This window comes from Fringilla coelebs (assembly GCF_963513975.1).
Source record: "Fringilla coelebs genome assembly, chromosome: 16".
Taxonomy (NCBI): domain Eukaryota; kingdom Metazoa; phylum Chordata; class Aves; order Passeriformes; family Fringillidae; genus Fringilla; species Fringilla coelebs.
In genome coordinates, this window is record NC_140042.1 from 2,628,618 (window position 1) to 2,654,156 (window position 25,539).

The 25,539-nt window shown below is 52.1% G+C and overlaps 1 protein-coding gene across 2 annotated transcripts in view; it reads right to left on the reverse strand.

Annotated features, from left to right (window-relative positions):
- MPRIP (myosin phosphatase Rho interacting protein) overlaps positions 1–25,539 on the reverse strand; it is a 72,830-nt gene that overhangs the window by 11,278 nt on the left and 36,013 nt on the right. The window contains exons 6-16 of one of the 2 annotated variants that reach the window (XM_084216789.1): positions 25,100–25,310; positions 24,186–24,702; positions 18,185–18,326; positions 17,583–17,699; positions 15,638–15,694; positions 14,403–14,471; positions 14,085–14,174; positions 13,547–13,656; positions 8,713–9,298; positions 7,684–7,800; positions 884–4,747 (exon numbers count right to left, since the gene is read on the reverse strand). In XM_084216789.1, the coding sequence (XP_084072915.1) occupies positions 884–4,747; positions 7,684–7,800; positions 8,713–9,298; positions 13,547–13,656; positions 14,085–14,174; positions 14,403–14,471; positions 15,638–15,694; positions 17,583–17,699; positions 18,185–18,326; positions 24,186–24,702; positions 25,100–25,310 (5,880 nt within the window). The remainder of the gene's footprint in view (positions 1–883; positions 4,748–7,683; positions 7,801–8,712; positions 9,299–13,546; positions 13,657–14,084; positions 14,175–14,402; positions 14,472–15,637; positions 15,695–17,582; positions 17,700–18,184; positions 18,327–24,185; positions 24,703–25,099; positions 25,311–25,539) is intronic. The other variant, XM_084216790.1, reaches the window with a different exon arrangement.

Consider the following 25,539-nt stretch of genomic DNA (forward strand, 5'->3'; position numbering starts at 1 on the left):
GCAACTGGTTTGTGAGAGCCTCACTGGCACAGCCTCTGCATCGCTGCCCTTCTGGCTTCTTGTTCAACCTGGCAGCCTCCCCTGGTGCTGCCAGAGTCCTCTACAGCCCTAAACTCACTTCCAAACTGGGAATCCTCTCCTAGGAAAAGCAAACCACCAAACACCATTTTTTTTAGATGCTGGACAATCTCAAACCAGTTTTACAGCCAGTCTGGCTGGTGGGGCAATTTGAACAGTGGCATTTCATTGCCAGTGGGTTTCTCTGCACCTCACCTGGGTGTTCTGTAACTGTGCACTCTTTGTTGTGTACAGAATTACTGTGTCCAACACCAGCATGGTCCTCACAGCCTCCTGCAGAGGAGCTCTGCTTTGCTACATAATTTGGCATCTGTTTGCAGCTACTTTCCCTAGGAACATACATTTTGAGAGCATCAAATTTCCATTTCATTCTGCATTTCTGAAGGCAGCAGAGACAGACTGGAGATTTGATCAGACTGGGAAAGACAGAGCTGAGAAATTCTTTTAAAGGGAAGTCACAAACAAAGTGTATGTTTTGGTACAAGGAGAAACACTGAGGTCTTCGTGTCCAAGGAGAGTGTGATGTTATCGAGCTACTTTGAAACTCTCTCTCTCCCTCTCCACACAAAGACCACCTCCAGAAATCCACCTTCCCAAGACCTCAGCAATGCATTTAGAATACCCCAGCATGGAGAAAAAGAAAACACCATGCTTTACAGAGGCCTGGCTAATACTCTGGGGCTTGTTTCAGCACACTGGCTTGTTCAGTGGATGTCCCTTGGATCGGCAAGCAAACCCCGGGACTGCACGTGCCCTCCCACACACTCAGCAGCAGAAAGCAGAAAAGTGTTAAACATATCAAGACCTTTAGGTTTTCAAAGTCTTTCTGGTATTTTTCCCTCAAAGTGGAAGCGTTTCCCTCCAGATGTTTGTTCTCCAGCTCATCCCTCATGACGTTCATCTGGGCCTCCAGCTCCTGGATGCGTTCCCTCAGGCCGTGCATGGAGTCCGGGTCGCTGCCGGGGTCCCGCCCGGTGCCACCCGCCTCGCCGGCCACCCAGGTGTCCCCAGAGCCCGGGGCCAGCGCGGGGGACGCCTCGGGGTGCTGCCTCTGGTACTCATCGAGGCTCTCTTGCAGGCGCTGCAGGTTCTGGCTGTAGTGCTCCTGCAGCGCCTGCAGCTCCTCGCCGTGGATGACCTGCAGCTCCTTGATCTTGGCCTGGAACTTCTCCTCCAGCGTTTGCATCTGCTCCAGGTGATACTGCTCCATGTTCTGCTTGTCGCGGACGACGGCGTCCAGCTGGCTGAGCCCCTCCACCCTCTCGGCCTTCAGGGCATCCTCTGTCCTGTTGAGCTGCTCGATCACGTTTCGGATCTCCTCCTCGTACCGCCCCTGCAGCTCGCTCAGGCTCTTGCTGTGCTCGTGCCCTTCCTCCTCCAGGAGCCTCCGCTGGCTGTCCAGCTGGGACACCTTTGCCTTGAGGTCAGCGTTCTCCCTCTCCAGCACGGCGATCACCTCGCTGTACTCGCCCTGCTGCTTCCTGAGCAGCTCCTCGTACTCGTCCCGCAGCAGGGACACTGTCTTCACGCGCTCCTGCCACAGGGAATCCATGCTCTGCAGGGACTCCTTGTAGGACTTCACCTCCCTCTCGTGCTCCAGCCGGACTTTGCAAGCGGCGTAACAAACCTGAGCCTGAACAATGGCATCGTGGACCAACAGCGACGAATACCGCTCCAGGTCTCCCATGCACGAGTGGTAGGAAAGACTCTGGGACATCTTCAGGAGCTTCTGACAGTCTCTCATGGCCTCCTCGGGAGGCAGAGAGAGTAAGGCAACAGATATCTCCTTCAGAACACTGGATTTGTCCTTTAGCTGCTGGGCAAGATCTTCCTGAATGGAAACAAGAGCTTCACTACTACAGTCTGGGGCACTGCCAGTCTCCTCCACCTTGGCTAATTCCTGGCACGGCACCATTTGGACATGACTCCCATCCCAAGAGATCTGGGTTCTTTCAGAAGCATCTTTTTGTATTTCAAGTGCTTCAGAAATCTGGTGCATAACTGTGTCAAACTCAGGAGTCCTGTATGCTTTGATGATCTCTTCCAACATGCATTTGTGCTGCTGGAGAGCTGTTTTGGTATTATGGAGCTCTTCTTCAATTGCTTTTAACCTCTGATGAAAAGATTCTCTCATTTTCTCTGCAACAAACCCAAGTTCTGCCTTGATCAATGTAGCATCTGCCACAGTACTGAGAAAACATGGGGAAATGCCCAAACTTGTTTCTGGTTTACCCTCAGCTTCTCCTTCTCTAGTGCTCAAGTGTGCTCTCAGCTCCTCCACCTGGCTCCAAAACTCCCCTTCCAGCAGCAGCTTTTTAGACAGGACACTGGCCAAATCATTGGCTGTATGAGAAACACTTGCTGGCTCCAACAGAGCCACCTCGGCCGTTCCCTGGATCTCTCTCAGAAGCTGGGCTATCTCAGAGCTCGCATTTTTCAAAGACTCTGCTATTTGGTTGATGAGAGAGGCCTCAAATGCCACCCTCTCAGAAAGCCACCTCAGCTGGCCGGTGTCAAACACATCAGCTTGCTGCTCCTTGGCGATGTGCCCCTCTTCTCCCAGATCCCCTCCTTCTGGAGCGGGGCTCTCCGTGGTGAGGCTTTCACTCTGCCGATACTCTGATGGGACTGGCGCTCCACTCAAGGCTTGGACTGCATTTGATAAAGTTGTTTCCATGCTAGACAGAGTAACAAGGAACAAATCACCCTCTTTATCCTTCTCAGATTTGGGCAAGGATCTTAGCTGCTCCCTGCACTTCTCTAAGCAAGTCAGCGCTTGATTGTTTTTCATCTGGAAACCTCCCAGCTCGCTGACGTGACTTTCTATGAGCTTGAACTTTTCCTGCCTCTCGCTCTCCAGCTGTGAGATCAAAGCATTGACTTGGGACAAGCTGGTCTGAAGCTGTTCCCGCAGCTGGGACTCCGTGCTGGCCCACTGATGGTGGAGGGCGATGAGCGTCTCCTGGTTGTGGCCGTGCTGGCTTTCGAGCTTCATCGTCACATCTTTGAGCTTCTCCTCTGTAATATACAGTTTGGTTTCCAGGGAATGGATGATGGAGAGATAAGTCTCAGAATCACTGGTCCCTGATGAGGGGTAACCCAGAGCTGGCTCTGAGGACATGCTTTCTTCAGACAGAGATCTATCCTGGCTTGTATCTGAAGAGGTACTGCTTGTCCAGTTTTTCTCTGATCCATCTGGATGGATGTATTTTTGACACTGGATGCTTGAAAAACGGATCCTTTGCCTCTTGGCCCCCATGATTCCTACATCAGGCTTTGCTAAAGCTTTCTGAACCAACTCTTGGTCCTGGAGCTCTACAACTTTAGATGGGGAGCCAAATTCCTCCACTTGCCTCTGACTGGTCTCAAGAACCTCATCCTCTTCCTCCTTCAGTGCGTAAGTCAGAGCTGGGAGGACATCCTGAGTTTGCAGAGCCTGCCCCAATTGGGATGGATGACTTTCGTCCGCCTCAAGACTGGGGCCAAGGTCTTCCGCCTCCTCAGCACACGGACCTGTGCCCACACTAGCTAATTTCTTTAAAGCCTCCTCCTTGGCCTTTAGCTTTACTTTAGTCTCCTCTAAACTGCTATCTAAAGCAACCACTTTAACCAAAGCCTCACTGAGATCTTGATCTTTCTTCTCCACAATTCTCAAGTGCATTTCCTTAACGTGTCTCAGCTCTTCTTCTTTCTCTTTCAGCACCTCCTGCACCCCCCGGAACTGGTCCGACACCTCCTCGAACGACTGCTCCAGATTGTGGTAGTTGGTCTCTTCCATTTTCAACTTTGCTTGTAGCTTTGCAACTTCGTTATCCGACTCGGCCACCTGATTCATGAGCTCGTGGAACCGGCACTTGATCTGATCTCTCTCCCTTTCGAGCTCCTTGATGTGCTCAGCAAGTTTTTGGATGCTGGCCTCCTTCATGGCCAGCTGCTCCTCCAGCTGGTGGACGAGCTCGCTGCCTTCGAACTTGGCGCTCAGCTTCTCCTTCTGCAGAATCTCCATTTGCTGCTCGCTGTTCTGCAGCTGATTCTCGTACTCGTTGGCCTTGTCCTCCACCTCCTTCAGGCTCCGTATCAAAACCTGCTTCTCCCTCTCGCAGCTCTCCAGCAAAGCCTCATAGTTCTTCTGCAGCTTCTCCTCCATGAGGACCCGTGCCTGCTCGCTGGCGTTCAGCTGCCCGCTGAGGTCTGCGATCCTGTCCTGGAGCCGCTGCACTTCCTTCTGGTGGTCCCTCTGCAGAGCCTGCTGCATCTCCAGGTCCCGCAGCTCCTGCGTCTTCTCCAGCAGCAGAGCCTCCGCGCTCTTCAGCTTCTGCTCGCTGGCCTTCAGCTGGGAGCTGAGCGCGGCCTCGCCGTGCTGCCACTCCTCCAGCTGCTCTTTGGCTTTCTCCTTCTCGCTCCTCAGGTCGCTCTTGAGCTTGGCCAGGGTCTGCTCCTTGATGGCGAGCTCGGCCGCCGCGTTACTGAGCCTCGCCTGCAGGCTCTGAATCTCGGCCTCGTGGTGCCGGATCACGTCCTTGGCCTCAGCGTAGCTGCGCTTCAGCGACTGAATCTGCTGATTGATCACCTCTTGACGCTGGCATTGGGCTTCCAGCTCGCTTTGGAGGTCCTGGTTGACTTTATGGAGCCTCTGCCAGGCACCTGATGGCGAGGCGGCCACCTCGGTCTTAAAAAAATTGATTAAATACTAGATTAGTAACACTCTTGGCTCTCCCTTCTGAGTGTCACACCTCTGGCCAGGCAGGCCATGGAAAAGCTCCTCACAGCGACTTGGCTGCTACCCATTGCTCCAATTGGGATGATTTGTTCTTGGCACAATTTGGTTTGTTTAACCAACTTTTTTTTTTTTTTTTTAATGAGCGACAACTGCTTTCCAGTAACAGAAAACACTGACCACAACATCAAAACAGCTGTACAGTAACAGGCTAAATGGAAAAAAAAAATAAACCCAAACTCAAACAGAATCAAAAAAAACAATGAAAAAGAAACACCAGCAGCAAAACAGAGACAGACAGACAAAAGAAAAATGCCAAGGATGATGAGGAGGAGGAGATGAAACAAGGTGGAGAAGAAAGGAACTGCTTTTTTTTAGCAAGTTTGTTTGTTTGTTTGTGAAACAAAAAGTGCACAGTTCAGGTAATACAGTCCATCGACCAAAAGCAACAACAGAAAGTGAGGTGACAGCAAATGACATCACATCCCACCCATACACGGGGCGACGGGCCAGCCATCGTGGTGGCGATGTCATTTCTGTGCCTGCCAAACAGGACTGAGTGGCTGCTCATGGTTTTAGAGAGATGCTGTTATGCTAAAGCTTAGGGCTAGGGAGGATCTAATTTCTCTACCTGCAAAATAAAATAAACCAACGAAGGACAAAATAAAAAGCCCGACAAATGGAGGGAAGGAAAAGGTGCGATGAGAATGTAAAAATGAAAGAAACCAACCTTTGTGAGATTCAAACCAAAGCAATGGAGCATGCAAAGAGAAAACTCACAGAAAGCGTCATGCAAAAGGCGACAGAAATTATGTATCTTAAAAAAGAAAATACACAGACAGGAAGAGGTGAGAGAAGCACAGCGTTAAGCTTAGGAATTTGGCCTGCCTTGCTGTACTCTGGTTGCTGATTAAGGAAAGCCCACAGATGTGACACTCAGTTACGTTAAGTTAAATTTCATGCTTTACACCAAAAACATGCAAGAATATCCGTCTGGGACAGGTTAGTACGTGCTCCCTCCCACCCACAGGGGCCGGAGCAGGGGATGTCTCCAGCCCATTTGCCAGGAGCAGGAGTTCCTGGTATTTCTCCCAGTAGGGATCAAGGTTAGGGTGCCCCATCCCGAGGAAGCTCAGAGCAAGAGAGGGGTTACACGAGGCCAGAGAGGCTTTGGTGTAGGGCACATGCATTGGAGAGGTGGCTCAGCACTGCCTCACGGAACAGGCAGTGCCTGGGGGTCCCTGTGGGGCTGGTCAGGCTGCCAAGGAGGGGTTGGTGCCTCCCAGGCAGCTCAGGAGGGATGGGCTTGGCAGCAGTCAGGCTTCTCTATCAGCCCTCCTAATAGACAATGCAGGAACCTCCCCAAAATCACGAGGGGGGGGGGCAGCATTCAGAGGGGAAATTCAGAGGGGTTGTCCAAAAAAAATGCTGTGATGTTTGGTTGCAGAATTCCCCCAGTGGCTCCACTCTCTCCACCCCAGCAGGGTTTGGTGGGGTTACTCCCTTCTACAATAGGACTTTAATCCCTCTGGTTCCCAAGAAACACAAGGGAAATCCCCAGAACAATTAGATTGGAGCAGGCAAAAACCTCCAACCTTTCCAAAAACCCTCTCCAACTTCCAGGTCCAAGTTTGGGTCACTTCTCTCTGCGGCTCAACCTCTCTGCAGGCTTCCCCTCTCACCACCCCTCCTTGTATTGAGGCACTGTGGCCAACTTCAATCTGATGGTGGATTCAGCATCCAGCTCTTATCCCCAGCCCCTGATTTTTCCAAGCTCCGGGCAAAGGGAGGTCAGATGCCTCTGCCCCAGGGAAGTGGGACTTAGTTACTCTTCCAGCTCTGCCAAGTGAAAATGGAACTCCTCCAAGCAGGCACTGTCAGCTCGGAGACTCCAGAAATGAATTAATTACTCCTCCTGGGAGATCATGGGCAAGGAAGGCAAGATGTCCCCCTCCCTGGGCTGGCTCCACTGCCTGTGCAACTTCTTCAGGGAAAATTTTCCTGTGAGAAATAAGGATGCAAGGTTTGGCATTGACACTGGGTTTTGCTGCCACGGGAGCGCAGCGTGCAGCAACGCGTGGCCCCTTTGATCCACAGCCAGGTTGGTCAAGTAGATTTGAGCAGGTCAAAATGCTGCCCCTGCACAGAACAAGACTATGGACCCCTGAGAGCAGCCAGAAGCTGCCCTGCAGGTGCCACAGCTTCCCCCGCACATGGATGTTCCCAGAGGAAGGGCTGGAAAAAACCTGCTTTGTTTGGACGAGGGGAGGAAAGGTTTTCCCAAAGTCCATCCTGTTTCTTTTGTCAGATCCTCCAAAACTCATTTCAAGCCTTTGCTGAGGAATCTTGTGACAGCAGAACCACCAAAGTGATCCAAGATAACAGGTAATCCCAGTGCAAATCCCACTCTGGCTGGAGGGAATGTGACCGGGAGATACATCTGAGTGTCCTGTGTTTGCCCGTGCAATGGGCAGACAAAATCCCCAGCCAGGAACAACTGGTGGGCTACAGGATGCTTGGAAAGCCTTGTGGGTACCCTGCTGCCCTGAGGGGAGAATCTGGGGCAGAGAAAGAGGGAAACAGCTGTTTCAACGGCAAACACAGTGGATCAGAGGTGAACTCTGCTGAAGTCCCATCTGTCTGGCTCTGTTTTCCCTTGGGAATGCTAACAGGTAATGCTACCTTCTACTCCATCCCAGATCAGAGGTTTCCATACGCAGATGACTCTGGTAAAACTACAGAATTAGCCATGTTTGCAAGAAGGTCAAATCTCTGGGAGCTCAGTGGTGGTCACCCAGGACGTCCCCATGAACACCGCAGGTGGAAGCCCGCCAGGGATCCCGCAGGCACAGGGAAGATGGATCTCCATCTGCTCCCTGCTCTCCTACCTGCAACACGTAGCCCTCCCGGGCGCTCTGCTCCCGGCCCAGAGCCACTTTCAGCTGATCCTGCAGGTGCCGGTTCTGCTCCAGGAGCTCCAGGGCCTCCTTCTGCTTCTGCTCCAGCTGGAGGGACATGAACAGAGACAGCGTCCAGGGAGTGGGCAGGGGATCAGCCATAGGGAACGAGCGGCTCGGAGGGGACACAGAGCAGAATTAACGGAGCTTTTGATGGCACCGCTGCTCTGCTCTACTCTGGGACCTGGATTTCATTTTGCCAGGAAAATCCCTCCCCTCTGAAAGAACTTATTTATGCAATAGTGTAATTCGTAAAGCTCACTGCAGCAAAGGATGAACGGCACCAGCTTGTGCCAGGCACAACCCTGGCAAATCCCAGCCCAGTTCAGCTCGGTGATATTCCTGGTTACTTCCTGTAAGAAAAGGTTACCCCTTTCATTCCCACTAATACACCTTAATCCCAACTAAAAACAACCTTTGTTATCCCAGGCACGGAACTCTTCCAAGTGAGCTGAGTCTTCTCCATTCTTTTCCAAAAATCTTAAGACTATTTGATGTAGGCTCCATAAAAAAGGGAACTTTTGTGTTGTGTGCTCAGCTCATGGCAGTTCATAAATGCAGATACAAGTCTCTATAGCTGCAGAGGCGCAGAGGATTAGGAGCTGGAATTTGCAGTCTGGCTTATACACTTTGATTGTACCCATTTTGTCAGAGACAGGCTGGCTACAACCAACACAAATCAGGCTGTGTTGGCTGGGAGGGGTAAGGAAGTACCAGGCCATAAGAACAGCCCTTTCTGCAACTGTGGGAAACTTGAAAGCTGCTGGCAAGGCTGAGCAGGAATGGATGCATATCTGTGCCCAGCCAGCTCCCCAAGGAACCTACAGCATCCCTTCTAGTTGCTATTATGAAGGAAGAATATTTACAGGTATTTTTAACCCTACATCACGCTCCCTACAGTCACCCCAGTGGCCCGAAGGCCATTCTGGCAGGCAGCCTGCACCCTGCACACCCCTTTACCTCCTTCTCCAGCAGCGTGGTCAGGTGCTGCTTCGTCAGCCCCTCCTCCCGGTCCTCGGCGTGGGCGAGGTGCAGGGGCGTGATGGGGATCTGCTTCTCCTCCCGCAGCGGGGTGGTCTCCACCTGGTGCCAGCGCTGCTCGATCTCCACGTGGACGTTCTGTGGTTTGATGTCTGCAGGGACAGGCAGGATCCTGTCCACCTCCATCCTCAGCGCCTCTTCTGACCCTGCCCCGTCCACGGCGTCGATCATCTCGAAGCGCTTGCGCCGCTCCTCCCGCCGCCGGGCCCGCTCCCGCTCCAGCTCTCCGGGGTCGGCGTCGGCAGCTCCGGCGTCCCTGGGGAAGGCGGCCGAGCCGCCGCCGGGGGAGTCTGCGGCGTTCGCACGCTCCTGCACCAGGGCCTGCTGGATGGGGCGAAATTCAGCCCAGTCAAAGGTCTTGGACCGTCCTTCTCGTCGGCGTTCCCGGGCACGGCTCCGCTTCTGCTCCGTGTCCAGCTCGGCTTGTTCCGCATCCGGCTTCTCGCTCGGCTTGGGACCGGTCTCGAAGGAAGAGCCTGTTTTGCTTTTCTCTTCCGGCAGTGAGCTGCGAGGACAGAGAGAGGGTGAGGGAAAGCGTCAGTGGGTGCTGGAGACAGCCAGGCGCTCCCATGCATGCCTCCAAGAGCCGGGTGGAAAAGGGCTGCTGGAAGCCCAAGCCAATGCCATGTGGGTGCCCCCTGCCCCTCCATCTCCCCTCGCCCCTCGGGCGCAGGAGCCGTTGCTGCCCTTCCCCAGGATGTGCTGGTGTGCAAAGCCTTGGTGCAAGCAGCCCCAGCTGCTCCTGGGACACCCTGGCACCCGAGAGTGGCTGATCCCAACCTTGTTCCTCCTCGGCAGCCACACTGGGACCAGTGACCATGAGCAAGCGGCAACCCATGGCTGAGGCAGCGACCCCAAACCGTTCTGCCAGAGGTTCCCCAACAGCCCCTCCAGCCCCCAGGCTGTGGGGGCTCCATGCACACCCCGGCTGGCATGGCCATAGTCACGTGTTTGTGGGAAAGATGCCACCAATCCCACCAAAGCCACGCTGGCTTCGGAGCTGTGGGGTGGACAAGCACAGAGCAGCTCTGAGAGTCTTGGGAAACAAGGCTAAGGTTCCCCTACAGCTTGGAAAAGTATTAATGGGTCCATAACTTCTCCGTGCCACTACCTGCACTGAAGGCACAGACCTCCTTAGGGCACCCAGCCCCACAGGCAGCATGGGCAGCCCCCTGGCATGGGCAGGGGTGAGTGCAGCAAGGAGAGCACGTTACTCAACACATCACAGAAATCACTGAAATGCCAATTTCTCAAGCAAAGAATGATTTTTAGTGCCAAGTTAGAGGGTGATGGGTTGAGGAGGGAGACATACTCATCAAGCAGGGAAAGTTAACAGGGGAAGGCAATACCATTTCTAACCTACAGATAATCCATAATGCAGTATTAGCTTATTAAATAGGGACATGCCAGCCCTGTAACATGCAGATCAAAATTAAAACAGAAAACAGCATTATGCTAAGTCTGTGGAGGAAAACTGCCCCAAGGGAGTAGTGGGCACTTGCTGAACTCTCTTTGCTACCCAAAGCTCCAAAAGCTGCCTCCCAAGGCACAGTCCTACTGCTCAGGCTGACTCCTGGCTCTCCCTGCTTCCAATACAACCACAGCATCCCCAGCCTCCAGCAGGGACTCAAGCTTTGTGCAAGAGCTGGAAAGCAGCTCACTGGGCCCTTCACTACAGGCTCTGACCCATGGGACCCCATGCATGGGGACTGCCGTGATCAGGAAGAGCAGCAACAGCAGCAGCAGCAGCAGCAGCATCACAGCTTCTCCCACCTCAGAAACACAGCCCAGCCCCCAGCCAAGAACCTCATGGATGTGCATATGCCCAAAACAAAGGATGGAGCAGAAGACATGGCTCTGTGTGGGCTAGTATCTTCCGATGCACCGTCATCCAGCAGCAAACCACAGGCTCAGCAGAGCTGGGTTTTGAGAGACTCTGGCAGTTACAGGCTGAAACCAGCTCAGAGATAATTCCTCCTTCAGTGCTGTCACTTGCAGCTAATAAAATAAACCCAAAAGGCACAACAATGAAATGTCACTGCTCCTCACCCATGATACTGCACGACTCCAAAGCCAGGCTCTCAATCTGGAGTCAGTTAGTGATTACAGCTGCATTTTAAAGTAAAGCAGGGATAAGACTGAGTCTTAAAATGGAGAAGAGTGTTAGGAAAGAAATGGGGGTCCTGGGGCCCGCCATGTGGTGTTGGGACACAGATATTTTGCTGCTCTAAATCCCCTGTGGAAGAACCTTGGCATTTCTAGAGGTGACATCTCTCACGAGCTCATTTCTCCTCTGCTGCTTTCCAAAGGGCATGGGATGTGGGTCAGGGAGTAGAGGCATGGCCGCTGGGAACAAAGTGAAGACACTCAAAAGGTTGACCCAAAGTTTCTCATTTCATCTCCTGCAAGTGCCCCACGGCTATTAATTCTGTTCAACCATTTCACATCTCCACCACAGAGAAATTAATTCATATCACACAGGAAGGGGCTGATCTTTACCTCCCAATGGTATTTATATATGTTAAAATAAAAAGGCTTTTTTTAATAGGGGTGGGTGTGGGAGTGGTGCAAGCTGAAAGCTGAGCACGCTGTGGCAAGAAGAGCACAAAGGTTGCAGGGAACTGGGGTGCACTGGGGAACCCAGCCTCACAAGGGCTGTGAGCTCAACACAGATCCAGTTCTGAAGCAGCCACTTTCGTTCATGGGGGTATTTTCTATTTGCCCCATCATCATTAGCAGACTGTAATTAGTGCCTCTGCAGATTGCAGGGCACTGCTGAGGGCAGGGAGCAGCGCAGCATCTGCTGCCCATGCTGGGTGCTGACACATGCAGCAATGTAAACCATCATTAGGGCTCAGGAAACCAAGACAAGGAGTGTTTGGCTGGGTGGAGCCATGGCAGCAGGGAAATGAGACCCAGCTAAGGCTGCAGGAGTTTGTGGTACCATCCTCAGGGGTGGGTGGGCACTGCTGCCCTCCCAGCACACAGAGCACAACACCCCAGCACTGTGCCAACGCCTGTCACCCCTCCATGCTGAGCCTTGGGCAGTTTGTCCTTCCAGCAGCCCTCTTCAGTCCCTGCTTCCCTGGTGCAGAATGCAACGGCGCCCCAAAGCCAGGTGGGATGGGCTGGGATACCCCACCCTGCTGCAAAGGGCTGCCAGGCAGGCACCAGTGAACACAGCCCTGCTGCACACACAGAGCAGGACTCCAGCAATGTGACTAACCCACGGCACCAGCTCGGTGGGAAACCACAGAAGCACACACACGTCATTCATTCCCTTTTCCCAGCTCAGGACTGGTTCACAGTCTGTTTGTGCAGTGTAACAAGTTACTGCCCAACCGGGACCTGCGCCTGGACCCTCTCAGAGGGAAAGCCAAGTGAAACCACTCTGTGTGGGCTTGGAGCAGGTGCAGACAGTGAGCACAGGGCTATCGTGCTGCAGTAACCTGTGAGCAACCATTAACACATCTGGCTCTTTAAAGGCAGAGAGGTCCCCTCAAATTTCCTTGGTCTTCATCTTCGTATCTAGTCACATCGGAAGATACCAGTGTGGGGAAACCAAGGGTCAAGACCAGGTTGCTTCTTCCCTTCTCTCTGGTTTTTATTTAAAGGAAAAAAAAAAAAAAGGAAGAGGGGGAAGAAAAGAAAGAAAAATAAATGGAAACTGCAGGACTTCCCATCCGAGGTGCAGAAAAGGAGGAGCATGCAGTGAATCACGAGATATACAAACCACAGAACGTTAATACAGGAGAGAACACAGTTTTCCAACCTGGGCTTCAGCACGGATAGTTTCAAAGAGAAGTTTTTCCTGGGATTGCATGGAAATCAAACATACACAGGAGTGAGGAGAGAGGCGGCTTCATGAGACCCCTGTGAAATCCACCAGAGCTCGGGCACGGCTGGGAAAACAATGGCTGAGGGCTAAGCAGGATGGGGAAGGAGAAGCTGGAGCATCTCCAGGTCAACAGCACTGGGTGAGAAGAGCCATTTCATCAACACAGGAACAAACCTGGCAAAAACCTGCTGGCTGCAGCTACAGTAAGGACAGGAGATGGAGTTAGTGGTGTAGCTGTGTCCACACAGCCTGTAAGAAGTGGCCTGTATGAGTGTGGCCAGCACAGACAGCTGTGAGGAGGCCAAACACCCTGTACACACAGCCAGAAGCGCCCACAGAAAGTACTCTGTGACGCAGGACGTCCCCTTCCTCTGGCACTGATGCAGGAGGAGACACCAGCATTACTACAGCTTAAGGGTGATGAGCTGCAGCAGCTTTCTGGAAGATCAGAAGAGGAGGGAAGATGATTTCCTGGCTGGAGTTTAAAATAGATCAGAGCCAAACAGTTTCTAAATGAACCCTGGGCTCCTGCTGCTGTGACCCATAGAGGGGCTGGGCAGCTCGTGCTGAACAGTAGCCAGAGGAAAGGGTGAACCCAGCACAACTGAATCCAAGTGGTTTCACAATACCTGGTGGGAATCCAGAGGAGCCTTGATATAGGAACAGTGTTTCATATTCCTATGCACAAATTAAAACCACATTTTCAACCCTCTTTGAAATCTGCACGTGTAAGAATAACTCGGCATATCAGCGTCCCCACAACATGTATCCAAATTAAGCTCAGAGAGATGTGAGAAAGAGCTGCAGCTTCCAGGAACAGACAGGCTCAGAAAGAGGAAAGAAAAGGGATGAGGGATGAGTTCCTCCTGCACAGCAAACCACACAGCTGCAGGGGCTGCTACAGCCCCCCCTTACCTTGTTACATCAGGAGCAGTGGTGGGGCGAACGTGTTTCATGATGGTCTGGATCCAGTTGCGGCGGATGCCCGACGTCATGGCAGAGAGGGTGAACTCCCCTTCCTTTGTCTGTATACAGAGAGAGAAAGAACAGCTCAGAGCAGGGGATTGCACCCACCAGCAGCTTCCCAACTCCCCAAGACCACCCTGCACCCATCCCCAAGCCCCCAGTGCTAGGGCACTGCTTGCTGGCCACAGAGGTCAAACCCAGCCCCTCTGTCCCCCAGAACATTCCCAGCAGGAATTAGCATTTCCCAGCAATCAGGATGATTCTGCCATAGGTGAGAACCTAAGGCTGTGGTAAAACCTTCCCTTTCCCCTTCCTTTTCTGACAGTCAAAAAAACTCAAACCCAAGGCCACAGCTCTCTGGAGCACTGTGGGGGGAAGCTGAGTGGCCTCTCTTGGGTGTTTGGGGAGATGCTCCCCTTGTCACAGACAAGCATCCCCATCAGCTGTCCTGCAGCTGGATTCTTCCTCCTCCCCACATTTTCCTTACATGGATCTGGAAGCCGTAGTTCCGCTGAACTGGGTACTCAGTGACATCGTAGCACGTGGATAAATCGATTTCTCCGTCCAGGTCAGCTGCCTGCAGAGGGAAAAGGTAAAATAAGCAACGAAGCTTTGCAACCCCAAAGCATGGTGAGCTTGCAGGAAGACACAGCAGGCTCCTGAGAAGCACAAAGCCCTGAAGGGGCTCCAGGACTTCAGCATCTGGGAATGGGTGCACTGAGGGAGGCAGTGACCTGCCCAGGATCCATCTGGGAGCACCAGGAGCTGCTCTTTATTGGGCTGAACACTGACAGAAGACACTTACCTCCTCTGCCACTGAATCTCGGTAGTATCTCAGGCTCTGGTCAGTCAGTACAAACCAGTGTTTCTTCCACTAGGAAACAACAAGGATGGAGCAGTTACAATCCTGCTCCTTTCCCATATTCGTGGCTGCTTGTCACAGGTCGACCATCAGAGCCGCCCTGCAGGAAGCAGCTCGATGCCTGTCCCTCCCACCTCCACACATGGCTTCATCAAGGCCACTCCATGGGAAAGGGGAGACCCAAACAGGCAGCAGGGCAAGGGACAGTGATGGTTTGCTGCCACCCTGCAGAGTACCAGAGGCTGCACGAGACAGTGACACCATGAAAGCCATGGGGCAGTGGCAGCCTTCCCATTAGCTCCACTATAAGATGAGGCTTTTAGGGACTGAAGCCTTTTTAGCACAAAAAAAAGTAATAAGACATTCATATTTTATCTACAGTACCTAGAAATTGAGTTGGGAGTCTATTCCTGGCCCTTGCTCCACACAAATCTGCCTCCTGAATGCTTCCAGCACAGGCTCACCCAAGGCAGCTTTCAGTCAATAAAGCACTCGCTCCAGGTGCCAATTCCCCTTTGGCTGTCTATGGATGTGTCCTTGGACCCAGGGGTACCCACAGCAGAGCCTGGGCCACCCACAGCCACAGGCAAATTGCCCTCATTTTCCCTGACAGCTGAGTAGGAGGGAAGGAGATGCAGGGAAGGGGTGGTCTGCAAACAGCCAGGGCCATCTACACTGCCTCGGCATCAGTGCCCACTCCTAAGGCTCCAACAGAGCAGAACATCCTGCATTCCCTTTGGGAATTGGCAGCAGGAAAGTGGCACCAGCTGCTTCCCTCAGAGCCATTTACTCATTTATTTATTGCCATTCCCCTGGCACTCAGGAGGCTTTACCTGAGCCTCATTTCTGACACCAAAGAGGTCGCTGGGTCGCAAGGGAGACGAGAGTAATAAATAGGGAACAGGAACATGAAACCAGTGCTGCCATCCAAGCTGCCCTGGCTCCCTAGAAACCCACGATATGATATCCACCTTTGAAACCTCCCCAGGACAGAGCAACAGCAATTCCCACTCCAAGAGAAGTCCAATACTGATCTACCCAGGACACTGGGGCTCCATCAGCACCGAGAGCTGCTCCATGTGCAGCCAACACAGGATGTTAAGAATGAGCTGCCAGAAACCAGGACTGACCACAGCACCAAACACTGATGTGAAGGGCAGAGCTTTCTCCTGACTCACCTGCCCATCCTCATACTGCTTTGTCAACCAGCCCTTCTTGAAGTTCAGCAGGTCGGGCTGGAAGAAAGGAGAGAGGGATCAGGAGAGGGAAGAAGTGTCTGTGCCCAGAAGGCAACAGCAGCGAGTTGATAAAACCCAGCAGAGCAATGAAAGAGACCAAAACCAGTTGAATTTATAGAATCATAGAACAGTTTGGGTTGGAAGGGCCTTTTAGAGGTCATCTACCCCAAGCTGAATCATTACACTGCATGGTGGCTAAATGTTTGCTCCCAGGAGGAATGGAGATCTCTGCTCAGTTTATTCAGGCTGTTCCCTTCCTACCACTTCTCCAGCAATTTCCTACTGCTACACGAGCATTGCAGAGAAAGATAAACAAGGAATTAGCAAGACTTCAGGCAGTTTTACTCTCTATTATATATTATGAAAGAAAAATGATGTGCTATTGATGCAAGGCTGCAGGGCTCAAAACAGGCTGAGTTCCCAAGGCTGGAAATACATGGAATCTGAGCCCTGCACCACCCAAATGACACCTGCTTTTCCCTGCAATGTGGGTGCATGGGGATGTTGAATTCCTGAAGAAAGCAAGCAGGACAGCGTGGGATAACTGCTGCCAGCCCCTCCTCCCAGGGAGGAGGGAAGGATGTGGTGGAAATGCTTTCACTCCCCCGAGGCTGAGCTCCTCCAGCTGCTCCACGTGCTGCAGAGTGGAGGAGGAAAACACAGCAGTGTGTGAAATCCAGCTGCAGCATCTGAAATGGGTGACAGCAAGGGCAGCAATGGAAATTGGCTCTGGGAGCCTATTCAATCAAACTTGTGGGGCAGCACATCCCATACTTTGATCCTGTGGTGGTGGGAACCCAGCCCTGCTCCACAAAAACACAGGGGAAAGTAAAGTATTGAATTATAGAATGTTTTGGGTTGAAAGGAACAGTAAAATCATCCTGTTCCAACCTCCTGCCATGGGCAAGGACACCTTCCACTCTCCCAGACTGCTCCAAACCCCATCCAACCTGGCCTTGAACATTTCCAGAGATGGGGCAGCCACAGCTTCTCTGGGCAACCTGTGCCAGTGCTTCATCACCCTCACAGGGAAGAATTCTTTCCTAATATCTAATCTAACCCTGCATGACTTTCTTCCCTTCACAAGATAATGTGCATTGCCACTTCATAGGCACTTACTGGACTTTTTATTCTCACCAGGAATTTAAAAATCACTCTTGTGGCTGTACAAGTCTACAGGAAAAGCTCCAGAAACACCAACCTACTGCATTTTTCTGATAAGTCCTTGAACAGAAGCTGTCCATCCACAAAAAATGCAACTTGTATTTACAGTAGCTCTGTAATCTATTTGAGAGATTAGCAAGTGTATTTATTTTGTCCCTACAGAAGGGTGGTGAGGGAGAGGAGAGTACTTTGTGTTTATTCTGTACTGTTTGCCTCCAGGTCTGGTGAGCATTTGAAATATGCAAAGGGAGGAAAGCTCAGGAGGGAAGGTTCAGCCCTTCCTTGCAGCCTTCATCCCACTCACACCCACTTCCAACTGCATAAACATCAAGGAAATGGCATTAGAAAACTGGGACATGTGTTTTCTCAGCCTGGTCTGTGTCCCTGCCCCTGGCAGGGGAGTTGGAACAAGATGATCTTTAAGGTCCCTTCCATCCCAAACCATTCTGGAATTCTGTGATCCTATGAAAATACCACAGTCATGACACAGCAGCTGGTCCAAGTCCAGAAACTGGACTGACTCTCTGCTGAGTTGGAAATGCCCTGCTGCAGCCTCTGCTGGGGGACAAAGAGGGGCTCTGGCCAGGTGAGGTGACCCCAGCACTTCTAGGGTGTCCTACAGCATGAGGGTCCGACACATCACACAAAACATCAAGGAAATGGGTTATTCCAGGGGAAAATAACCAGAGCAGAGGCAGGGGACACCCCTCTGGTGGCTCACCGTCATAGAGGACTCCGTGGACCTTCTGTCCAGTGACTTTGCCCGGCGGTGTGGGGACAGAGGTGACGCAGACACGTCCAGGATGGAGCCCACGGCTGCCCCTTCACAAGTGAAGTCCTGTGTGAACAGCATTAGCCCAGATCAGTGCAGGAACTAGGACAGAGTCCTGCTCTCTTGGCTCATGGCATAAAAATCTGCTTTATTTAAGGGGCATCTCAGGCTCAGAACAAGAGCAATTTCCTTGGCGATACATTTTTTGTCCTTTCAGGCATTAATTTGTTCCCATTATACCCAAGCAAATCTGGGACTCTCAAACATGTTTCTTTTGTTACTTCACCCTATCCTGATGTGTCCTGCCATGCCAGATCTGAAGTATTATGAAGAAAGAAGAGATAGCCTGATTTTCCACTCCAATCTCCCTGGGCGAAGGGAGCAGAGCAGGAAAATTCACAGACACTGAGCACACACAGACGTTCAGCTCCTGCAGGAGCTGCCTGCGCCTCCAAATCCACCTCCAGGGACAAACCCTGCAGCTAAACCCTCTATCCTGGGCTGCAGGATTCCAGGTTTTATCTTCCAGGATTCCTTGGCTGAGATCTTACCCGTTTCCTTGGGAAAACCCTCTTCTCGCTCCTGCCCTGCCGCGTTTCGCTGGACAGGGCGGCGCCTCCCGGCGCGCTCGTTTCCATGTGCTCCGCATTCTCAATGTCCAGGGCCTCGAATTTCTCAATCACCTGGGATCTCCTGCAAAACAGGGACAAAAGGGAAACCAGAGATGCTTTAAACACGAGAGCAGCAACTGCGTGGAGCTGTACAACCCCACAAGTTTAAGGTCGCAGAATTGCTTGACCCAGAGTTCATGCACACCTGGCTTTTGGGCCCTGCTTCTCTGTGAGCTCTGACATGGCCAAATCCAGGGTAAAAGCCCTGATCTGACATCATTTTACCCACACAGTGGGGAAAACCCTCACATTATTCAGCTCTGCACCTAGCATCTTCTTCAGCAACTAGAAACCTCCCACAAAACCAGCAATAACTCTTTATTTGTGACTTTTACAGACCCTTGGGAAGTAGGGATTATGGAGCAGCTTTGGCTTAAGCTTTGCCTCTACCCTCTAGCACTGGGGCTATCAATTGCACCCCAGACCCCTGACACACCACACCAAGCTGGGGTGCAGAGGTAATGGGTGGCTCTGGGTCCCTCAGTGTGTTCCCTGCAACAGGAACCCTCTAAAAATCTCAGCCCCACACGGGGAACAACCACAGGACTGCATGGAGCAAGGGGTGTCCACGGTTCTGGCTCACAGGATGCACCAGCTGAAAGGGCCTGAGGAGATGAGGAGCACCCTGTACCACGTCAGGGCACTCCTTGCAGAACCTGGGGCCTTTCCCTCCTCTTAACTGGGCTAAAAATCCAGTCTGGACATCAGGGGGCATGACCTGGGCTCTCAGACACTGCCTTGGTGGCCCATTACCCCGTGGTACTTGTGTCTCTGAGAATGGAGACCTATGAAGAAATGTGGATGGAGCAGGAGTCACCCCTGGATCAAACCCAAACAGGATTCTCTTAAGGACAAGCAAACAGGTGGAATTAGAAATGCTGTTTCAGCATGAGAAGCTGCTTGCTGACCCAAAGAAGAGGAATTTCCAAAGAACCTGCTCATGTCTAAGTTTGTATTTCCAGGGGTTCAGGAAAGTATCAGCCTCAGGTCTTCAATCACAAACTGGGAATATAAAGCAATAACCCACCACCAGCACAAGCCAGCTGTGCTCCAAGCTGTGAGGCTTAAAGTTCTATTTCAAACCTCCCCAAAAAACTCTGTCCTGGTGGTTTATTGACACAAAATTTGGACCCACATGTGCCACATCTAAACTTGGGGCTGCTTGCTCTGTGTGAGCCTCTGATGTGCATGAAAATCACAAGGGCAACCACATGAGGGATAACAGGTTATCCAAAATAAAAACATTTTTAACACTTTCCACAAAGAGGAACAGCAGGTTAAGGGTTCAAACACCATGAGATGTTCAGTTTTCAACCAATATTTGCACCAAGTTCTATAAATGAGACAACCAGTCTGAGCACATCCCATCTCCTGGGGGGCTGGGGCCCCCCACTGCTGCTCAGAACCAGGCTGCCAGGATACAACCAAAGGGGAAGGGACAAAATTGGTGGGGAAGATGTTCCTTTGTAAATTTAAAGATCTTTGATGGTTTTAGGGGACATCTGTTCAGCCCCTGCTGCCTCCCAGTTTGCAAACTGGGAGTGAGTAGATCCCAGGCTTGTGCAGAGCTCCCGATTTCCCTGGGATGTTCTGTCCATGAGAAGCCTGACATAGGCCAGGCTGTGGAGCATAAATCCATGTTCTGTGTTCACTGACAGACAGGGAACTGTTCTGGAGTCACATTCTTTTAACCCTTTTTATACTGGCCCAGCCTTCTCTGAGTCTCAGTTCAGGAGGGAGGAAAAGGTCCATGAATTAACATTGTCTGTGCCCTATTAGGTGAAGGTCTGAAGAAAAACAAATCAAGAGGAAAAAAAAAAAAAAAAAGAACAAAAACCCAACCAAAAAAAACCATAAAAACAAAATCAAAAGCAGGTTGATTTCTCATGAAAGGGGCTGCACCACCAGGTTGTTCTACGGCTTGAGATTGAGATGAGATGGTAGCGAAGCAGGCGAAGTAAAGGTGGACACGTCACACAGCAACACAGCAGGAGAAGGTGGAGAGCAACAAGACCTGGAAGAAAACAAGGCTGGAAAATGAATGAACAGAAGAGGAAATTATATATCTGCATCTACATACAAAACAAAATCAAAATCATTCCAGTCATTCATCATCGGAAAAGGGAGGAGAAAAATAAATCACTGCAACCAAATCACAGCCCCAAGGGTTAATATCATCCAGATTACAGAAAAGAATCTTTTTTTTTTTTCCCATTAGATCAACATTTCAGAGAGGTTACTGCCAGAGATCCTGGAGGGATGGGGAAGGAAGGGCTCTCCTCCCCTCCCCACGTGTTGGATTGAGCTGCTCCCTCTGCACAGCAGCTCTGGGTGGACAAAACAAGGCTGGGACAGGTATGAAGAAGCTTTTTAAAAGCTGCAGTGCCATTTAGTGCTTTTCAACTACAAAAGCTCATCCCAAGGAATTCCTTGGCCATGCAGGCTGTTAATCTTTTCCAGGCCACTAAACCCAGGCTGCAGATCTCAGCTGTTAGTGAAGGGGGTGTGCAGTGGGAAGGAAAGCTCAAAAGACCAGGATGAGCTGTGATTAAAGTGATTTTCTTTGATTGGAAGAAAAGCCTTTATTTTTATTGGATTCATTCATTATTTAGCATCAAGAAAGATAGTGAGTGTCAGGAAAAGGAAGAGACATTTCCCAAGAGGTCCACCAGAAGAATGAGAATAGTTTCACAAGGAAAAAAACCTGTATTTGGGAGAGCAGGAGCTCCTCTGTATGGGGAGAAGCAGAATTCAGAGCAGAGCTTTACACCTCAAGAAACTCCAGAGAAGGAATTTGAGTGAGAGAAGTCTTTTAAGCAATTTCAGGCAATTCTGCTATTAATTGATGCTAGAAATACACCTCAGCCCCTGACCACACTCCTACAGCAGATGTGGCTGACACCACAGTGAACTCTTGCCAGTGTGAGAAGAACACCAGGTCAGCTGGGAAAGCTGTGGTTTTACAGGCTGCACCCCTGGAACTGTGCATAAAAACCCAAGTTTGTAAAACAGAAATCCTGAGATGTGCAGGAATTTATCCCTGCAGCTGCAGAATCTCTCTGGGACACGAGGACTGCTGTCTAAGGACATTCCTGCAGCTCTTTCCAGCTGTGATTTTTGTGTGCAACACCTCCAGATTCATCCATGGGGTTTCCAAAGTGCTGCCCTTGCCCTTCTGCCCTAGGGATGGGTCTGAGAAGGGAGACTGGAGATGGCTCCACCTCTCTGGCCTCAATCCCTGTCCCCCAGCCCAGTGTGACATCCTGGTGGGTGCTGCAGCTCTGTCCTGCCACGTGCCAGCAGAGGGAACTCGCACTCTGCTGCTCTGCCAAAATCGTGGAGATTATCTCCTGTTTCCTGATTCCCAGTTCTGAGTGGCTGCAAGCTCAGATGTCTGCATGGAGGCAGAGACAGGTATAAATGGTCAGCACAGAAAATCCCTGGCCCTAAATCATGTAATATTCCTTGTGAAAAGGAAGCAGGATGAGAAGCCTCGACCAATGGCTTTATCTGGAGCAAAGCCTGCAGGTGTGGCACTCAGGATGCAACACTGGGTACCTGAAATAATTATTTTCCATCCACAGCTCTGACACTTGCACTGATTTACACCCCAAAAAAATGGGAGGAAGAGCTGAAAATACCAACAGAATCTGAGTGAGTTCATTTGGCTGCACTGAAAGGCAGATCTGCACAATGCCTGGCTGGTGCCTGTGGGGTTGGCATAGGACAAGTGTTCCCAGACATGTTAGTGGGTTACTGAGAAGGATTATTACAAATGGTGTTAAACCAGGGGGAAAAGCCAACCCCACAGCATGGAAATGAGTTATTGTATCTGCCCAGCCTCTAACAGCACAGTCTGAGCTCGGAGGAGAAGAATGAGAGGGACATTGGGACTAAGTAAACTCAAGTTAAAAAGCAGCCAAGCCAAGCTGAGCAGGGTGCTGGGGAATGTTAATTCTCTGGTGCAACACTGGACAGTGTCTCTGTGCCCTGTTGAGTCCACTGAGCCCCAACATGGCTGTCTCCCAGCTCCAGGACACAGGCCCTCTCCACCCACACCACCTGCACGGCCAATTCCCAGGTTACCAGGGGAGAAAACAAACGTGCCCATCCCTGAACACCCACTGAGCCATCCCTGCTTATGGCACATTCCTCCAGCACCGTGGGCTGTGATCCAGGGCCAAACCCTCTGGCAGGTGGGGACCCTCCCCCTTCTCTCTGCCATCACCCCCCTCCCAAAAGCTGGGCCAGGTTCAGCCCCGTGGGCAGCAAGACCCCAGTGCCTGGTGCAGCTCCTGCTCCTCTCCCTGCACCCGTTCTGCTCTGATAAAAGCCCTGGGCTGATACAGGGGAATTGCTGCCAATACTGATAAAGCAAAAATACTGTTAACAGCCCGAGCCAGGCTGGGAAAAACAGACTTTCCCTGGGAAAAAGCACCCACCAGCAGGCAATGAGTGGGGCTGACATTAAAAAAGGACAGACTCTGGCAGCAATGTCCTCTCCCAGGCCCCGTTATCTGTTATAATTCTGCTCCCCAATTCCATGCAGGATGATCCCAGTGCTGCAGGATACCCAGGGCAAGGGACTGTTGGCACTGGAGGAATGCACTGCTCTGTCAGGCTGGGGACAGGCACTGGCCAAGGCATCCTGTGCAAGCAAATGCAGCAGGGACACAATGTCACAGGCAGCACCAGCTCAGCCTGAAAACCAGAGCCACCAGCCTTTTCTCAGCCCTGTCCCTGGCCAGGATGGCCAAGGTGGTATCCTCCTCCTCCATCCCGGGAAAAAGCCAATTCCCAAGGCAGGCAAAGCCAAACCCAAGCTTTCCTCATTTATTCCCAGTCCAGCACTCCCTGCACGCACTCTGGGCCAGGTTTGGGATCCTCCTGCCGACTGATGGCACCAGCACAAGGCTGTGCTGCACATCCCAGACCTGCTCCCAGCTCTCGGAAGCCAGTCTGGAAAACAGTCCTTTAGGGGCTGGGAAGGAGCAGAGGAGAAGCTCCTACTGAAACTGTGCGAGAGAGAACATGCCTGGAGGAGAAGCAGGGCAGGAAAATCAGACTGGCAGGCAGCCCTCTCGCCCAGGGCCTGTCTCCCAGTTTGCTCCACTGCCCTCACTGCACAAATGTGTCTCTCCCAGGGCGAGTGGAGCCCATCCTTGGCCTCGCCCAGAGGGCACCCGGCGTGCGCTGCAGATGCCCTCCCCGTCCTCCTCCACACTAAGCTGTTTTGCAGCCTGCTGAGCCCTGCCTTGGCACTGCACCCACCTCTCCCTCCTCTCCCAGATTAATGCTGTGACATTTTGAAACCTCTCTCAGCTCATTAGGCAGTTGCATAAGGCACCTGGCACTAACGCCCCTAGCAGAGCTAACCTAATTAATGGTGCCGGCTGCCAGCGTGTGCCACCAGGGTGGGCATCCAACACCACCCAACACCAGGGCAGCTTCAGATTAAATACCAGCAGGAAATTCTTCCCTGTGCTGGTGGTGAGACACTGGCACAGGTTGCCCAGAGAAGCTGGGGCTGCTCCATCCCTGAAAGTGTCCAAGGCCAGGTTGGACAGGGCTTGGAGCAACCTGGGATAGTGGAAGGTGCCCCTGCCCGTGGCAGGTGGTGGAACTGAATGAACTTTAAGGTCCCTTCCAACCCAAACCATTCTATATCCCCAGAGCAGCCAGGCAGGGTGACACCTGCCCACTACCAATATTAAAGACACCCCACCACCTGGTCAGCGTGGATGGGCACCCTTAAACCCAGGAGCACTGAAAAACAAAGAGGCTCCACCCAGCAAATTCCACCTGCTCCATCCAGACTCCACTAGGGATGCAACCTACTGCTGCTGGAAGCATGCAAGGAGATGAGCCACTCATCCCTTACCTTCTCTCATTCCCAAAGAGCCGGGCCACTTCTTCTCTCCCAGGGCTACGAGCCCGGGTTCTCCGCTCTAGCCGCTTCCTCTCCACCTGGAAGGCCTCACGATTACTGATCCTAATGGCCTTGGGAACGTCGGCCAGGGTGGTGTACTGCCGGCTGGCTTTAAAAGAAAGGGGACGCCCCGATTTCTCAGCTCCCCTTCCTACATCTCTGTTGTTGGAGTCCTTGTGCATGGGGCAACTGCTCTTCGAGTCCAAGGAGTTCAGAGAGAAGCTGTGAATCATTCGGTCGCCTGATCGGATACCTGGGGAAGGAAAGGGCTGGGCATGCTCCTGTGAGGGCGATTTGGGATAACTGTACCTGTTGTTCGGGGTGCTGGGGCTGGGCGGGCTTGGTGGGGGTGGCAGTTGCTGCTCTTCCAGCTTCGAGTCTTGTTTGGTCTTCTCCAAGGAGAAGTATCCGCTCTCCACGCGCGTCTTCCGCCCGCAGTCTATCCGGTCTCCGTTCATGGAGCTCTCCTCTAAGGGACAGAGATGTCACCACGCTTGGTTTCAAGTCCAAGTTCTGCTTTTAAGGAAGAAACACCCTGATTCCACCCAGGATAGGGGCAGGTGTGAGGGCAAAGTTGGTCTGGGCACCAGCCCCATATGGTGCTACCTCCTACACCCTTGGCTTTTCCACCCTGAGCAGCCCTCACACGCATGGCAATGGTGGGATAGTCTGCAGGGAACTGGGGATGCTGATCAAACCCTTGAGCTAGGTTTGAAGATCTGAAAGATCTCAACTTTCAAACCAAGAAATGGGCAGCTGTAGTCACAGCTCTGCAACCACTTCCATCTCTGTCCTCCCCAGCCTGGCAGCAACCGCAGCTCCATGGGTGCAAGGCAATGGACACCTCATCCATCCCCATCTCTCACCTTCCTTGCTGTCCAGCACGGGGTCCTTCATGGAGCTGGCAGCCCCAGCTTGGCCTTGCATGGGGCTCTGGGCTGGGCCAATGCCACTGCCCCCATCTGCTTGGTCTTTGCCCCTCATTTCTTCCTGCCAGAGTGTAGACTTGGTGGCAGGGACCTTCTCAGCGCTGGGAATGTTGCTGCTGGTCACAGCCATCTTAGCAGGACCAGGCTCCTAAAAAAACCAGTTGACACAGGAAGTTAGAGAGTTTGCCCCAGCTCCACTCTCAGGGTCCCCAGGGGCTTGGCCCCGAGGTGTGAGCTCCACAAAGCTTGGGTGCTGCCCATGACACGTCGCAGCAGGACGGGGATGGGACAGTGACATGTGTCAGTGCTTCACGCCCTTTCAAAACATTCCCCATCATGTTCAGTGCTGCTCTGCTAACAAGGAGCTCTGGAGCCCA